The sequence below is a fragment of the Plectropomus leopardus genome, chromosome 15 (genome assembly GCF_008729295.1).
Source record: "Plectropomus leopardus isolate mb chromosome 15, YSFRI_Pleo_2.0, whole genome shotgun sequence".
In the NCBI taxonomy this organism is placed as follows: Eukaryota; Metazoa; Chordata; class Actinopteri; order Perciformes; family Serranidae; genus Plectropomus; species Plectropomus leopardus.
The window spans coordinates 9,675,286-9,690,163 of record NC_056477.1 but is presented as its reverse complement, the minus strand read 5'-3'; the positions used below and the strand labels follow the sequence as shown (position 1 = coordinate 9,690,163).

At 40.5% G+C, this 14,878-nt stretch overlaps 2 protein-coding genes across 3 annotated transcripts; one reads left to right on the top strand and one right to left on the bottom strand.

The window, feature by feature from the left end:
• Positions 1 to 123: 123 nt before the first annotated feature.
• On the top strand, positions 124 to 12,236 carry fam149b1 (family with sequence similarity 149 member B1). 2 transcript variants are annotated; one of them, XM_042502573.1, is made up of 16 exons: positions 124 to 579; positions 1,290 to 1,406; positions 1,975 to 2,119; positions 2,853 to 3,001; positions 3,159 to 3,302; positions 4,089 to 4,250; positions 4,339 to 4,520; positions 4,627 to 4,769; positions 5,761 to 5,829; positions 7,112 to 7,224; positions 7,492 to 7,716; positions 8,744 to 8,867; positions 9,138 to 9,263; positions 9,976 to 10,057; positions 10,694 to 10,831; positions 11,001 to 12,236. In XM_042502573.1, exons 1-16 carry the CDS (start codon positions 533 to 535, stop codon positions 11,081 to 11,083), a joined length of 2,049 nt encoding a protein of 682 aa, XP_042358507.1. In that variant the 5' UTR covers positions 124 to 532; the 3' UTR covers positions 11,084 to 12,236. The 2 variants fall into 2 exon arrangements, with proteins under 2 accessions (XP_042358507.1, XP_042358508.1); XM_042502574.1 differs by lacking the exon at positions 5,761 to 5,829.
• dnajc9 (DnaJ (Hsp40) homolog, subfamily C, member 9) lies at positions 11,987 to 14,393 on the bottom strand. Its single transcript, XM_042502576.1, has 6 exons — positions 14,349 to 14,393; positions 14,060 to 14,241; positions 13,192 to 13,332; positions 12,629 to 12,883; positions 12,405 to 12,491; positions 11,987 to 12,307 (listed from the first exon to the last, which is right to left on the bottom strand). The coding sequence occupies exons 2-6, from the start codon at positions 14,231 to 14,233 to the stop codon at positions 12,197 to 12,199; spliced, it is 768 nt and encodes a 255-aa protein (XP_042358510.1). The 5' UTR covers positions 14,234 to 14,241; positions 14,349 to 14,393; the 3' UTR covers positions 11,987 to 12,196.
• Positions 14,394 to 14,878: the final 485 nt, after the last annotated feature.

Genomic DNA, 14,878 nt, shown 5'->3' with positions numbered 1-14,878 from the left:
ACCAATGAGCTAACGGCTATTTAGTGGTACTCGAAAATCAATTTCCCATGAGACCACGGGATTACGGAGCTGCGTATCCATGACAGCCGTATTATTGTTGTTGGTGGTGCTAACATTAGCAAGAAAATCCTCCGAGGAGGCGATAGCCTACGTTATATTTTAAAATGTAAACTAAATAGTTGACATTTTCTGGACCATGCAATGTGCTAATTTAGCGTACCAATGGTAGACCAACAAGAAATGTCTTTTGAAGGATTTTACAATGATTTTCGTGCCTTGTTCAATCTGTGCGTCCATGTAACGTTAGCTAGGTTATATTTAGCCTCTTCCTAGCATTAGCTGCAACAGTTAGAAAGAGCGTTAGCATTTGTAGCCAAAGCCACGTCCAGCTTCCCTGCACCGAGGGTGTTTATCTGAGGACAAGAGGAAATGTCAGACCTCCCTCTGAACTGTTCACAGCGAGTCCAGGACGTGGAGGCGAGGATGAGAGACGAGGGCTTCAGCCTGTAAAAGACAAGGGAGACAAGGGAGGATGATTTCACGATACAACAGAAGACCTGTATCGCACAAACTTGAGATGTGAGTACAAAAAAATCAAGGGCCAGCGCTGAATTTGGTACAGTACCAGCTGAGCACTGTAAACAAGGTTTTCCCAGCGGTCAGAGGCTGAATGTTTGCATTATACACCGGGGGAGAGATGAGTAATTGACTATCGAGTGACAGTGTAAAATAATATTTTTATTGATCCAGTTAGTGATAGTCCATCTGTCACATCTGTCGCCTGATTTAAGCAGGAAAACACGTGACACATTTTAACAAAGTGTCCTTGTTTTAATGATGTCATGCTTTGGAAAAGTGAGGTCGTCGTCTGATTAAATGTTCCTTTATATTGGTATGTTTGCACCCATGTTTATCTCTCTTTGCTGTGTTTGGTTTCTTTTTTTATTTATTTACCATTTTTACCATTTGAATTCAACAATTACACTTGCATCTTTCAGATATTTTAATTTGTATTTACTTATCTATTTATTCTCACCTGTGCTGTAACTTTTACCTGACGTTCTGTATATGTTTGGTTTATCAATTAAAAAAGAAAAATTGTAGAAATTGTAAAAGTATATTTTTTATTGGAAAGGGCTAAGGCATGCAAAGCAATCTCAGTATGGTCCTTCAGCTCATCAGTGACATTAAACATAATTGTTGTCCTCTTCAAAATATGATTATAAATTAACTTTTTTCATTACACACTTTTTGACAAGCTAAATGTTCTCAATCTGTCTTTTGTGTAGTCGTGGGTTGTCTCGCAGCAGCCTTGACCACCACCCACTCCCAGAGGAAGCAGACGACAACCAAACTCCTCAGCGTTACCTCCATGACCTCCAAGAAGCTGTCTCTGCTCACAACAGGTAACTGAGTCCTGCTTGTTCTACAAACAGGCAGCCTGTGATAAACCTAGGCAACGCCACAGTAAGGTCAAGATGAATTTACTTCCAACTAGTTAGTACACAAACATACTCGTGCTCTCCGTGTTTTGTAAGGTTACACCGTCTTGAGTGGACAGCTGATTCTCAGGGCTCTCACTATGTGAAACCAGACACCCAGAAGCAGCAGATTAATTGATATCACATTGCCTCCTTCAGAAGTGCAGTTAAAAGAATAAATAATGAGGCAGGCTGTTGGAATATTTAATTACTTTGACATTCGCCCTTTATTTTCCACTTTGAAACCTTGCCGTTGATTATGTCAGCAACCACCACAGATAAGATTTTATGCAGCCACACAAGAGAGACCATGTTTATATTGTGACATAAAGAGTTAAGATGTTTGAATATACTTGTGAAATTCATGTGTGTATGTGAAACAGGGAGTGTTGAATATATAGATAGTGAACTATATTCCCTATGTGAAAAACAGGGAAGGATTATTTCTCAAACTGTGCATGCACCTGAAATCTTCTTTCTCTTTTCTATGTAGCTCAGAGGCGTCTGCTGCCTCAGGCCACTCTGACTGTCCCACCGTCATCTCAGTAGACTCCAACCAGTCCTGGTCAGGTATCCACAGCTCCACAGGCACTGGCATCTCCACAGAGAGGAGCTCTGTTTTCTCCTGGGGCTACGATGTAAGTCTACTCCTGAGATCTGATGATGCCTGGTTATGTCTGTCACACAAGACACATAATAAAGCATGCACACACACACATTCACATTGTTTGCATTTTTCCATCTTCTCTGTTATTCTGTAGCAAAGATGGAAAAGACTCCACAGGTGTACTTACATGTGTGTTGTAATTACTGATTTTAATTTACTTAATAACATTTTTTACCTTTTGGCAAATGGGTGGAAAACTATAAAGACAGTCACTGTATAGAAAGGTAGATGCCTCCTTTGTCTGCCACTTCTTTGTATATGCAAGGCGTGATTCCACTGGGTATTGGTTTGTTATTATGCAGGGCTTTCTAGCCTCAGCTGGTCCTTCAAAACTTTTCCAGGACTTAATGATTTATTTAGTTTGTTGTCCTCAAGCTGCTTCTGAAAAAGAAAAAAAAACCTTCAGGTACGCAAACTACCTCATTCCTAACTCTCTGTCTCTCTCTTGTCATAGCATATGCACAATCGTGCTTGACCACAAATACATACACACATCCCAAAGAGCCATAGGGGCTAATTACTATGCAGGTTGAAGCTTGCTGTGAGATTTAAAAAAAATAAAATAGAATGGGGATGTGTTGCCAATAACTGATGAAGAGACTGAAAAGCAGCAGCTTTCAGTCATAGAGCCGCTATATGAGAACAGAGGATTGACTAGCTTTCCTCCCTGTGTCTCAGTCTCTTTTTGTTTTTCTGTCCCTTAGGAGTTCGACAAGGCAGCGTCACGGCAGGTGCAGCAAATGTTTGAGGAGATCGACAAAGAGCTGTACGAGGGGAGAGGCAGCGGGGGAGGGATACTCCAGGGGCTGCAAGATGAATGTCAACAGTGGGCCACACGTTTCCCACATCTTCGGTATGTTACCCTCCCAACCTCCTGATCTCTGTACTTCAGAGTAGCTGTGGGATCAAAGATTAATGCTGATTGTTGAGACTATCTTGAAAAAAAATCAATTCTTGTATGAAAAAACCAAATATTTTACTAATATATTCTTTGTGTGTGTGTGTCTCAGGATCCTGGGGACTCAGCTGATGTCTCCCAGTGATGAGGGCTTCCAGTGGTATGCTACTTCAGGGAAAAGCAGCTCTGCCAGCAGCCCATCAGCAGGCAAAGAGAGCAGTGTGAAATCCCAGGAGAAAGATAAAAGAGGCACAGAGTAAGTCTTTACTGTACTGACTCACTGTTTGACTGTCTGATATCAGAAGGACACATTAGTTCACCTACATTTTCTTGATGTAAGGAACCACTGTTTTTTTTTTTTGTTTTATTTGAAGAAATTTGTCAGAAATATCATGCCCAGCTCTGTCTGGAGAAGCTGTTGGCCGGCTGTCCAGATGACTGGTGTTACTGCATGAATTATAGAGGAGTCCTGGCTGACTCTGTGGTTTTGTGACCTAGATGCTCAGGCTTCCCAATCAGATTTTTGGGTCATGTTGGTTAGCTGTGATGAGAAGCTGCTAGGACTGCCTGTTTTAAAACTAAGTTGACATGAGGTTTGCAGAATCAGTGACTTCTTTTAAATAACTTCTTAAAACCCGTTTTTATAGACTTGTTTTTATGTGATGTCGTCTTTTTATTTCTTTTATGTTTTTAACCTATTTTTTATCTATTTTATTTACTATTATTTGTGGTTTGATTGCTTTAATTATTTCTCTTTTTTGTCTATTTCTTTGTATTATTTTGTATTAACATTATGTGTCCTTATCTTAAAAAACTGGTTCTCTTGTTTTAATTGTATCCTAACTCTACCCTAGTTTCTTTTCGCTTGTGTTCAATAGGACTCTTTGGTTTTCTGTTGTTGCATTGCCGCCTGTTTATCCCATTTCTGCTTTGCTTTGTCTGTCAAAACTCTGTTTTTAAAGGTGCTTTATAATGAAGTTATTGTTATTATTATTTATATATTAAGGTGTTTAAGTATGTGTGTCCTTGTATTGGGGAAAAGGTTGAACGTGCAGGGCAGGAAAGCAGCGCTGATCAAGTCCTCCTCAGCAGAGTTGGATGAGGCTCCTGGCACCTCCAGTGGCTCCAGCAGTCATGACAAGCCGAGAGTGATTGAGGTGGAGGGTCTGATGGAGGAATACCTAGCGTTCGATAGCAGGGATTTGTGAGTTGCTACACAGTAATGTTCTTATTATAGAATTTAAATCTAAATCTCAGCTTTTAAAATGATTTACTATATCTGGCTTCTGCAGGGAGGACGAGTGGGAGCAGGATTGTTTGGAGTCGGGTCGCAGACACCACTGTCTGCCCCCCGTCTCTCCATACCGGTGTCGCCGTCAAGCTGTCCTCGACCTGCTGTTTGATGATGTGTGGCGCCAGCTGGTTGGCTGGATGAAAGAGCTGGTGCAACGTCATTGGGAATGCTGCACCTCAAGTAGGGCTGAATTGAACTATTTTGGGATGCACTAGACCTAACTGACATTAATTATTTTTGGTTCTTGCGCACAGTATTTGGAAGTGATCGCATGTGTGATTGGCAGATGATGAAAAGATTTCTGGGAACTTGAGCCCCGTGCAGCAAGACTCCCAGAACCCCTTCATGCTGCTCTCCATGCTGCCCACAATGCTGCCCAAACTCGGCCAGAGCAGGGTGCCCCCGCTCACAGCCGGGCTGCAGTACCAGGTCAGTGGTCTGAGGGGGGCTGTGGTGAACCTGGGGGAGTAGACTCATTCCACTTTGATCATCTTCAGTAGTTCAGGAGGCCAATTCAAAATTACGAGATCTAAAATTTCTCCTTTCTAAAAAGTTGTCTGTTTTGGCTTTTAACCCCTTTGAAACCTGTGCAAATTGGCCTGATTCCTTTCAAGAACATAAAGCAATGAGTAACATTACAAGAAATGACCCAAAGTATTGGCAAGAAAATAGTCAAAGTTTCAAGAAAATCACCTGAAAATTAGCAAAAAAGTATAAAAGTAAAAAAGTAAACAAATAAAGTAAGGAGATGACCTGAGACCTTGATTTTTTTTTTCTATAACATAATTTTACGTACATAATTAATAATTATATACTGTATATATTTTTTCTGTTAATTTTCTTTCTCTTTCTCTTTGTTCTCAGGTCATTCTTCTTGTCACCTTTTATCAATTTTTTGCAGTTTGTGGGACATTTCTTGCCAAGTTGCTCATTTTTCCCACATTTTTAAAATAAATCAACAAAGACAACAGAACACTTAAGGAGAAGTTTACATTTGACCTTGAGTTTTCTTGACTTCATGACTTCAATATATAGCAAGAGGAGAAAAATGGTTGTGGTATAATATGTGTCTTACTTAAGTTGAATCATTTTGGCACTGAGGAGACTATATAACATTTGCTCAGTACCCCAAACTGGCTTTAGAGTCATGAGTCTCTGTTTCACACTTGGTTGTCACCTTTTCTCACTCTAGCCTTTTGTTCTTTCAGTCTTTCAGTGCTTCCAGTTCATTAACTTTTATCACTGTTTTCTTTCTTTTCCTCTGCCCTTCACCTTGCCAATGCTACCTTTTGTCTCTTGTCTATTTTTCCATCTTTATGTCATTCTTTTTCTTTATTTCCCTCACTGTTCTTTACCCTCTTCCCTTACTTTATTCTATATCCACTGTCTTCCTTTGGTCATGCCTTTTCCCCCCTTAAAGAACACTAAGTCAAAGGGCTCAAAGCACAAGTCCAGACGGAAATCCAAAAAGCAGAAAAGGCCTTCCAGTGTATGTAACTCCCTCATTTAGAGCCAAAATGGTGGCGTGTCATGTGCACACCGTCCATGGCGGCTCAATATCTTTATCTCTAGAATAAATGTGTTTGTGCCTGTTGATTAACATGAATGCGTCACCACCGTTTATCTTTTTGATTAACTTTTCTTTCAAAACAAGAATGTTGGAATGCTTTTTGTTTTGCTTGTTATCGCCTTTGCTGCATTTTAAGTGTTGTGAATGTTATTTTTGGTCGGTGGCATAGCAGAAATGGGGTCCTCCTGACATCACTGCATGATGAATAACAGTTTCTTTTAGGGATGTCCCGATCAAGTTTTTTTTTTTGCTCCTTATCCCGATCTGAGTCATTTGATACTGAGTATCTGCCAATACCCAATCCAATACTTGTATTTACCTGGAAAATCAGCTGCACAATGCACACTTCAAGTTCTTTAAAGTTATTAAAATCAATCCAGTGTATATGCTTGACAGTTTAATAACTCAAGAGAAAAATGTCTGTGTTCAAACAACTTCTAAAGGTTTTTTATTTTATTTTTTACAAAGTAAAAATGTAAACAAGCTTAAAATATTTGATATGTCTTGAGAAATTCTCAAATCCTCTCCGTGCAGAATAGTGATAAATGTACAGAACACTATAAACGCTTAATATAATCACAATTATACTTCAAAGTAGTGTGATAGCTTAACTTTATCATTACCAGTCACAACAAATAAAAAGCAGTCACAGTTCAGCTTATTACAGCATTATAGTAAAACTAGTTCACTAAAAATGAACAGAAATTTCAGTTCCACTCAAAGTGGTTTAGCCGCTTAAGCTGAACATAAATATAACAGTTTCTACTTACTGGAGCAGCAGCATTACAATAAAGCGTGAATATCTGCCGCAAATCCTGCTCTCCATTTAGGACACCTGTGTGATGGCAGACGTAAACTAAGGATCAGGTGAGGCACTTGCTCAAAATAACCAATCCTGATTGATTAAAAAATGCATTGATGGGCCTGATACCAATCCTTCTGATCCGATCTGATCGGGATATCCCTCGTTTCTTTGACAATATGCTGTTTTGTACATATGGGATTAACTAACCACTTGGCCACTGGCCTTCAGACAATACACTATTTGTATCTGATCTACGTATCCTCCCATGTTATGTCCCTTCTTCTCTTTTTCTCTCTGTTTTTTGGCACTGTTTTCCTTTTATCCTTCTCCTTTACCCTCCCCCACTCTCCGTCTATCTCATTACTATCTCCGCTGTCATCTCACACCATTCCCCAGGCTGGAAGGGTCCCAGTAGGAGCAGCAGTGACCCAGCACAACCTGAATGACCTCATCGTGATCCACAGCATCCCTCTGCAGCAGAGGAACCTGGGTGTGCTGGATAGAAACCAGTATGGACACGTTTTACTCTTCTAATCAATGAGCATTGGTGCAAAAACAGGGGAAAAAATTGTAATATGTGATTTTAATCTTCCAATGGGAATGAAAGGGGGCCCAGGTGCCTTGTAGTTTTCCATCTACAGGTAAACACATTGAGGGACAGCCTCCCTCGTGCCATGTTTTTGTCCCTGGTCTTAACACCTTGTTTGGCAGAACACACAGTCAGTTGGCAGCAGGTGGAAATACACCATTGTGCTCTGTCTCTCTTTGCCACACAGGGAGCCAGAAGAGCGAGCAACTCACAGACCAGGCTCCAGCGTGGTCCCCTCCAGCAAACCTCGCCCTCGCCGAACCCTGGAACAGAGCTCTTCCTCACTGTCCCGCCCGGCGCAGTCCGCCAGACGCAGAAACCCTCCTCCCAGAACCCTCCTGCCACTGGTTCCTGGCTTGAGTCAATCTAGTGCAGCAGGATCCATGGATGAGGTCATCCGCGGGACACGTTTGTGAGTTTTAGCATCATTGGAAACCCGCCAGTCCCACCCAACTTCCTATCTTGCTTTTTACTCTCATTCTCCCCTACGGTCTCTGAAGTTGTGCAGAGGCAGAGTGAGATTACTTTGAAAACAGGCTCCCTTTCAACTTGTGCCTTATGGCTCTGTGCAGCAGAATAATAGGGTGGGGGCGGAGATAGAAGTTTCATGTGTGAAACCAACTTCACAGATGAACTTGTCATGAACTGCGGGTGACGGTAATAGTGTAAAGTGTGTCACATAGCTTTCCTGTCATGTGGAAAGTCAGTTCTTGTGCAAAATCCAGCAACTACTGAATCTTAATTTCTAACTAAACTCAGTGACACGTTCATGTTATTATTCTTTTTAAAGGAGTAATTTGAGGTGTACTGTCATCACTGTGAAGCCCTAATTCTAGCAAGTGACTGCGCCTGACCAAGGAAGTAGAACTTGTTGTAACAATTGTAACAGACTGATATGAGAGTGGTATCAATCTATCTGAAATTATTCTCTTTTTTTTTCTTTATCTTGTGTGATGTCTAATTGTTTCCTTATAATTTTGTATTATAGAGTAGAAGGCAAAGGGAGAATGTAATGGTTTGGGGGAACCTGTTTTTAACTGTTCATTTGACAATAAACACTTTGACTTGACTACTGATCGAACTTTCAGCAATAAAGTGAATTGGCACATTTTCCAAAATGTCACACAATTACTTTAATATCACAGCGCTTTCACCGTAACATCTTAATAATTAAATTCTTTTGGGGGAGAGATAACCTTTTTATGGCAGCACTACAGATTAAACATTATCTCCAAATCACATCTGTTCTTTATTTAAAAGTATCTATGCAATCACAACAATTTAAAATTCTTTAAATTATCTTTACACCTAAAGCTGTGAATTTTCACAACTCCCACTGGATTTAAAAAAAAACAGTTATATGTTAGCATCATAGATGCAGCATAGAACAATATATTTTTATTCATTGTCTTTATTGAGGTGTGTGTCTTCTTTCACAGACCCACAGCCAGCGACCGCCTGACGTCTCCGCTGTTGCCTTTGAGCAGAAACACGCTCCTTCCACCAATCAGCACCGGAGACCCAGAGTCATCTCACTCAGGGCAGCAGTCCAAACCTGCACAGGTAGAGTGCAACACCACTGAGACACTACTACATTGACAATGAAAAACTTGTTACAGCATCTGAACAGAAAGGCTTATTAAAATGAAGGGGTCTAAGTAGATGATAGCTTTAAGAAAAGTACTGTAACCTGAAAGTGTCACATAAAGTAAACAGCCTGAAGACAATTGTATTGTAGCATCTGGTAAATGCAGTGGTCAGTTTTTTGCTGTAAATGCAGTAAACCAGCTGTTTAACAGACTACGTCTTTGTCCTTTATATCCATCCGACCAGCGTCAGAAGGGCCCGTCCAGCCGCGCCCATAGTGCTATAAATGATGAAGCCGGCAGTTCAATTCCAAGAGATCGTCACCACCTACTGGATGTCTTCTCTCGCCCAAACACCACCCACACATACAGGGTAAGATGCTCTTTATCATCACAGACTCCTGAGTACACATACAGCACACTGCCAAAGGGTGTCTGCAGGTGCTTATAATGTCTTAAATTACATTTTAAAAATATTACCCCCTAAAAGTTATTAAAAAGTGAGGTCTTAATTGCCAACAACATCGTATTTTATTACATTTATCCATTTAATGTAATTTGGAGTCAAGCTCTTCTGTGTAAAAGTTCACACTTATGATGTTACAAATCTTTAAACCCACCACCGAACCTAATACTTTTCACGTGATACTGTGAAATGTAGATTAACCTAGCTCAATCTCATAACCATATTCCCCACATAAACCTACCTCTGCATGGGACTACATTTGTACCACTTACTTTTATACTTGCTTGCAGTGCCTGAATAAGAATAAAAGATGATTTGCTCAAAATTCAGTTTTAAATTTGGTTAAAAATTATCTTGAAAAGGTCTTAAAAAGCATTACATTTAATTGTCTAATACCTGTAGACACCCTGCAAGTGGCATTTCAATGATTTTGTGACTTTCTACAGAGAGACATTTTCTTTTTTAACCCATTGGCTTTTGGTCTAAAGCAGTAGGGCCTTAATATTCCAACTAATGAGATTGCAATGGAATATTTAGTCTTTTATAACCAATGGTTATGCTATTTATAGTGGTTTGAGTGTCAGAGATGGTATATCTGATCCCTGTTTTTTGTTTTTAGTCAGACACTCCGTACCGTCGTTCCTTCACAGTATTGGACAACATTGGACAGGGGCGGCCAGGCAGAGCCTCCGTGGCCACAGGTCAGAAATTCAACTTGACTAGTTCAGTATAAAAATCATACAAAATGCTACCACAAAAGGGAAGTAGTATATTACAGTGGCTTCCAACAGATTCCTTCAGATGGCTCTGTGGGATTAAATGTACAGTTGAAAGCTTATAGTTGACATATTTGATATAAAACTGTGACTACATCCTGACGGTAGTACAGGCACAGTGGATCCTTCCAAATGTCATTAGAAGCACTATGAAGGGGACAGAGTGAGTATCTGTCTCATGTACTACTGTATGGATATAGTGACAATTTCATTAAATATGACAAAAATTACAATTACAGCTTTAACACGTGCCGCTTCATCCACACCACCCCTCATGTTCATGTTGCACTTTAGCTTTCAGTTTCAAATGTTCATCCATTATTTTTCATTGTCTAATTCAGCCGTTCATCTGTTACTTTTAGCTCCTGATTTAAAATGCTTATCCTCTGGCTAGGAATCAATGATACTGTACACTGAGATGCCTAATTTTCATCTACCAGTTTTATGTTACTTCATTGTTTACTGCATTTGTACTGTACACAGCCAGTGCCTGTGCAAGACAGGATTCTGTAGTACCCCAGTTAATCACTTATGCATTCATTTATTCATTCATTCCACCAGACTCTCTTGGAATTGGTGTGACCGGCATCAGTCTTGGCATCAGTAGCTCATCTTTCTTGGACTCATTTTCCCATCACCCCTTGGGGCACTCACCCATCAAAGATGAAGAGGAGCCAGACCCACAAGCCCCTGTCCCAGGTCAGTAGATTAAAGCAGCTGATGAAACTCTTCCAGACTCGTTTCTCAGATAAACTATGAATGAAAGAGGTTGCAGCGGCTAGCTCCAATGGAGATCACCTGCTGGTAAGGTGATTTAAGTCTAATATGTTCAATAATTTGATGTTTTTATTCCTCCTGTGTCCCACAGCTCCACTGGTGCCCGTGTCAGTCCCGCCTCGCTCTTACACCAGAGGAGGCATCTCATCCAGAGCCAGCAGACCTGGCTTGTAGTTTTCCTCTGGACCCTTCAGCCATTCATCTTTACTCACCACAACAAAGTGCAGCATCTGTGCCCACTAAACTTTTTTTTTTTTTTTTTTTACAAAGTAGCAGAATTTTTTTCCATATGATGCTGCTTTGGTGACATTTTTGTTAAGAGGCCTATTTTTGTATTTCAGAAATCAGCTTATGTGGCTGCCAAACACACTAACTCGCTGTATGTGTGGACTTCGAATTGCATATGTATGATGTGAATGTGTATATATTTATATGTGAATGTACAGTAATATTATCCTCCGTGGTGTGTTGTTGTGCTGGTGAATGACTATGCAGGGAATAACACATCCACGCAGACAGGGATTGAGAGGATAAAAAAAGCACTTTTTCCCCTTCTCTGATACTACATCAGAGAGTTTGGTACTGTATCTTTTATAAGGACACAATTTTCAACCACCCTGTGTAAAAAAGAAAATGAACAGGAACTCTCATTGCACATACGAACAAAGATGCCACCTTTTTTTTGCCTTTCTGTCCATCAAAGCTCAGTTCAAATCATATAAATCAGACGAGGGAATGTAGTGGCTTAACATCTTTGCAGCTCGTGCTTTTGCTATTACACCTCAAGATAATGTAGGAATGAAAGAAGCAGTCATTTAAACTACTGGTTTGTTTGTAAATAATTAAGGAATTAATTATTCTCTGTACAAAATACTGTATTTGAGGTATTACCTGAGCACAGCCTAATGGGCATGCTTTCACATGTAACATCAGGGTTTCTGCAGTTTTATTTTCATTTGTTATTATATTACAGCCATGCTTCAAAGGTGACAAAGCTTGAAAATCAAAGCTTTTCTTCGATGCATTTTCTTTTATTCTTTTTTATACAAAAAGGATTAAAAAAACTGTACAAATGTATATAAATATGTATTTATTTGTGCTTTATGAAGACTTTGAAACACACGACAAGAAATAAAAGATACATTTACATTTTGATAAGCGTCACATAAAAAGCTGCTGACGGACACACAGAGGGAATGAACTTCAATGCTGTTATTCTATCTAAATAAGAACATGTGCCGCCATTTATATACATTTTATCTGCCATAACCAGAGCCTGTATGCTTTTCACTTTTTTCCTCTTTTTCCTTTTTGGGACTTCTCACTTTTTTTGGAGTATTTTGCTTCCAGGTCAGACAGGAAACTGTTGAAATTCTGCTCTCTGGACTTCTGTTTTTGCTGGGAGAAAGAATGAAAGGACGGTTATTGAGAAAAGAAAAAAACCCAAACAATCAGCACTTAAACAATTTTATACATATGCCTATGTATTTGTCACCTTAAGCATCATCACAAGACTGTCATCCTCATCACCGAGCCCCATCTCTTTCTGCATTTCTTCTGCTTCTTGTCGCTCTCTGTCAGCCTGGAAGGTCAATTTATAGAAGAAAAAATTTAAGGTTTTGGAGGCATCTATAGGCCATCTAAAAGTCATGTGAAAGAAAATCTAGAAAAAAAAAAAGTGCTGTGAGGGTTCTGCTCTTTATCAACCACACGTCTCACCCTCTTCCTCCGAGCCCTCTTCTTCTTGTTGCTCTCCTGAGTAAATGCTGGAAATGCTTCGACTTCTCCTCTCTCGATGGCAGCCTGGATGATGCTGCACAGCCTGGGCTCATCTTCCTGGGAGCAGCACATGGCCGATTCCATGATGGCGTCCATGTTTCCCTGGTGCTGCACATACAGCTGGATCACATCCTGCCGCTCCTCATCAGAGCCCTTATATTTACTCTCAAATTCAAGGATGTCCTTCACTGTAATCTTGGAGATGAAGAGAAAAACATGTTTGGTGCAGGCAATAAAATAATGTTAATGTGCAACTTTATGATGCTGCAACAAATAAACTAGTCTTAAGCTATCGTGCTTGCGTTTATCCATTATCCCCTGGTGCATTTATTATATAGTCTTTAATTTGTTGTACTAAGGCAGGTGCAGCGACACAACATCATACAAGTGACTCACTGCAAGTGTGACATCATCGCATGTTTAACACTATGACAAAGCAGTGTGTGACTCATTATTAAGTCACATTATTTACAATAAAGAAAACACCTGCTGCCCTCCATTACCTTGGGGAATAGCAGTCTCCAGTAGTCTTCCCAGCAGCGATCTTGACTCAGGATGTCAGACTCTTCATCCACCACCCCCTGCTCATCATAAACAGCTTTCTGCTCCTTATCGCTCAGCACCGCATACAGCTTTCCCAACACCTGAAGGGGGAACGAAACACATATTACACACATCTGCAGCCCTATTCTTAAAAGTATGGTATGTATTACTATTATTACACACTTATAAAATTGTATGTGGAGAAGCACTGAACTACAGATATACTGTGGGCATGAGTTACTCAAGTCAGCTTTAACTAAAGCCACATCTTCTCCTGGTCTCAGTCTGACAAGACTAAGGAGTTGCTGTCATCGAGCACGCTTTATTAAAATGCAATGTTCTGCTTGGAACCCTGACATTCACATAGATGCCATCTGACACGCTCCACCCATCCAAAAACTGGCAATGGCACCAGAGCCACACACCACAGGACATCCCCAGAGGTCCTGCGTCCATGCCACAAGAGGGCAGAGCCAAGTCTGATCCAAGAGGGCCCCAACGTGGATCCAGGGTACCTCTGCGAAACCAGCATGTCCCACAAATTCTCAATCAAATTGGGGTCTGGGGAATTAGGACGCCAGATCGATGCCTTAAGCTCTTTGTCATGTTCCTCGGGAGTAGTATTTATGGTGTGGCATGGTGCATTGTCCTGCTGAAGGGGGGAGACATTGTCAACAAAGTCGCTGTGAAAGTGTTATCTTTAGTGGCTGCACGAGAAACAACCGTTACTCTCTGCAGCTTCTTCAGTTAGCTAGCCGTTAGCTGGCTAGCAGAGCTAATGTTAGCTTATGCTTATTGTGTGCGGGCCTGCTAACGAGGACAGTTTACCTGAAATTTCTCCGTGGCCAGCGGGTCCTCAGGAGCCCGGTCTGGATGGACTTTCAGCGACACTTTGTAGTAGCTCCTCCGGATCTCCGCCTCGGTCGCCTCCTTGTTGATGCCCAGCACCTCGTACAGGTTTGAGGTCTTGAAGAGCTCCTGACAGCGCTCGAGCAAACCCATCCTGACGGCTTTGACAGAGCACGTTAATCCGGTAAAGTATTTACTCTCAAGCTACTCAACGACGTTTTACAGTTGAGCTGTGTGACAGAATAATCACAAGTTAAATGCGTCTTACTTTTACCCCTCTTTGTTGGCAGTATCAATTTGGCGCGCTGGCCTGTCACACACATCCGTACGTAAAGCGACGTGCTCACGTAACAAACCCAAACGCCCTCTTATTGGTTCCCATGATCGAACACGTCAGACTATGTAATGAGGACTTGTTTTGACAGATTTTGTATTTTTAAATCTTTAAAAATATTACTATACAACATATATAGGGGTGTATCCGGGATTATAGTTGAATTAATACATGATTTAGATACAGATTTAGATTGTTTCATTTTATTTAGTGATCTCCTCTTTTAGATATTAATGTCGAAGATTTCATGACGGTATACAAAGTAACAATAAACTTGATTAATCCATCGACATTCTTCTATGAGGTGTAATAAAGTTCAGCAGAGCCTGGCATAAATATATGTCTCCAGACTCTAGTAGCCCACATTTTGATCATTATTTTATAATGATTAATTATTTAGAAATCATTTTAGTTTAAACCTAATCCCGACTCAATCTTAAACTATAAACTCACACTTTTGTATA

What these genes read in the sequence shown, in the direction of transcription:
- dnajc9 (XM_042502576.1), bottom strand. Translation starts at nt 14,233, where the DNA reads ATGGGTTTGCTCGAGCGCTGTCAGGAGCTCTTCAAGACCTCAAACCTG. An exon ending in TGGCCACGGAGAAATTTCAG is followed by an intron (nt 13,333 to 14,059) that starts GTAAACTGTCCT and finishes TTCCCCCTTCAG; the next exon opens with GTGTTGGGAAAGCTGTATGC. An exon ending in AGAGGGCTCGGAGGAAGAGG is followed by an intron (nt 12,492 to 12,628) that starts GTGAGACGTGTG and finishes TTGACCTTCCAG; the next exon opens with GCTGACAGAGAGCGACAAGA.
- fam149b1 (XM_042502573.1), top strand. Translation starts at nt 533, where the DNA reads ATGATTTCACGATACAACAGAAGACCTGTATCGCACAAACTTGAGAT. An exon ending in CAGCCGGGCTGCAGTACCAG is followed by an intron (nt 4,770 to 5,760) that starts GTCAGTGGTCTG and finishes CCCCCCTTAAAG; the next exon opens with AACACTAAGTCAAAGGGCTC. An exon ending in AGCAGTCCAAACCTGCACAG is followed by an intron (nt 8,868 to 9,137) that starts GTAGAGTGCAAC and finishes CCATCCGACCAG; the next exon opens with CGTCAGAAGGGCCCGTCCAG.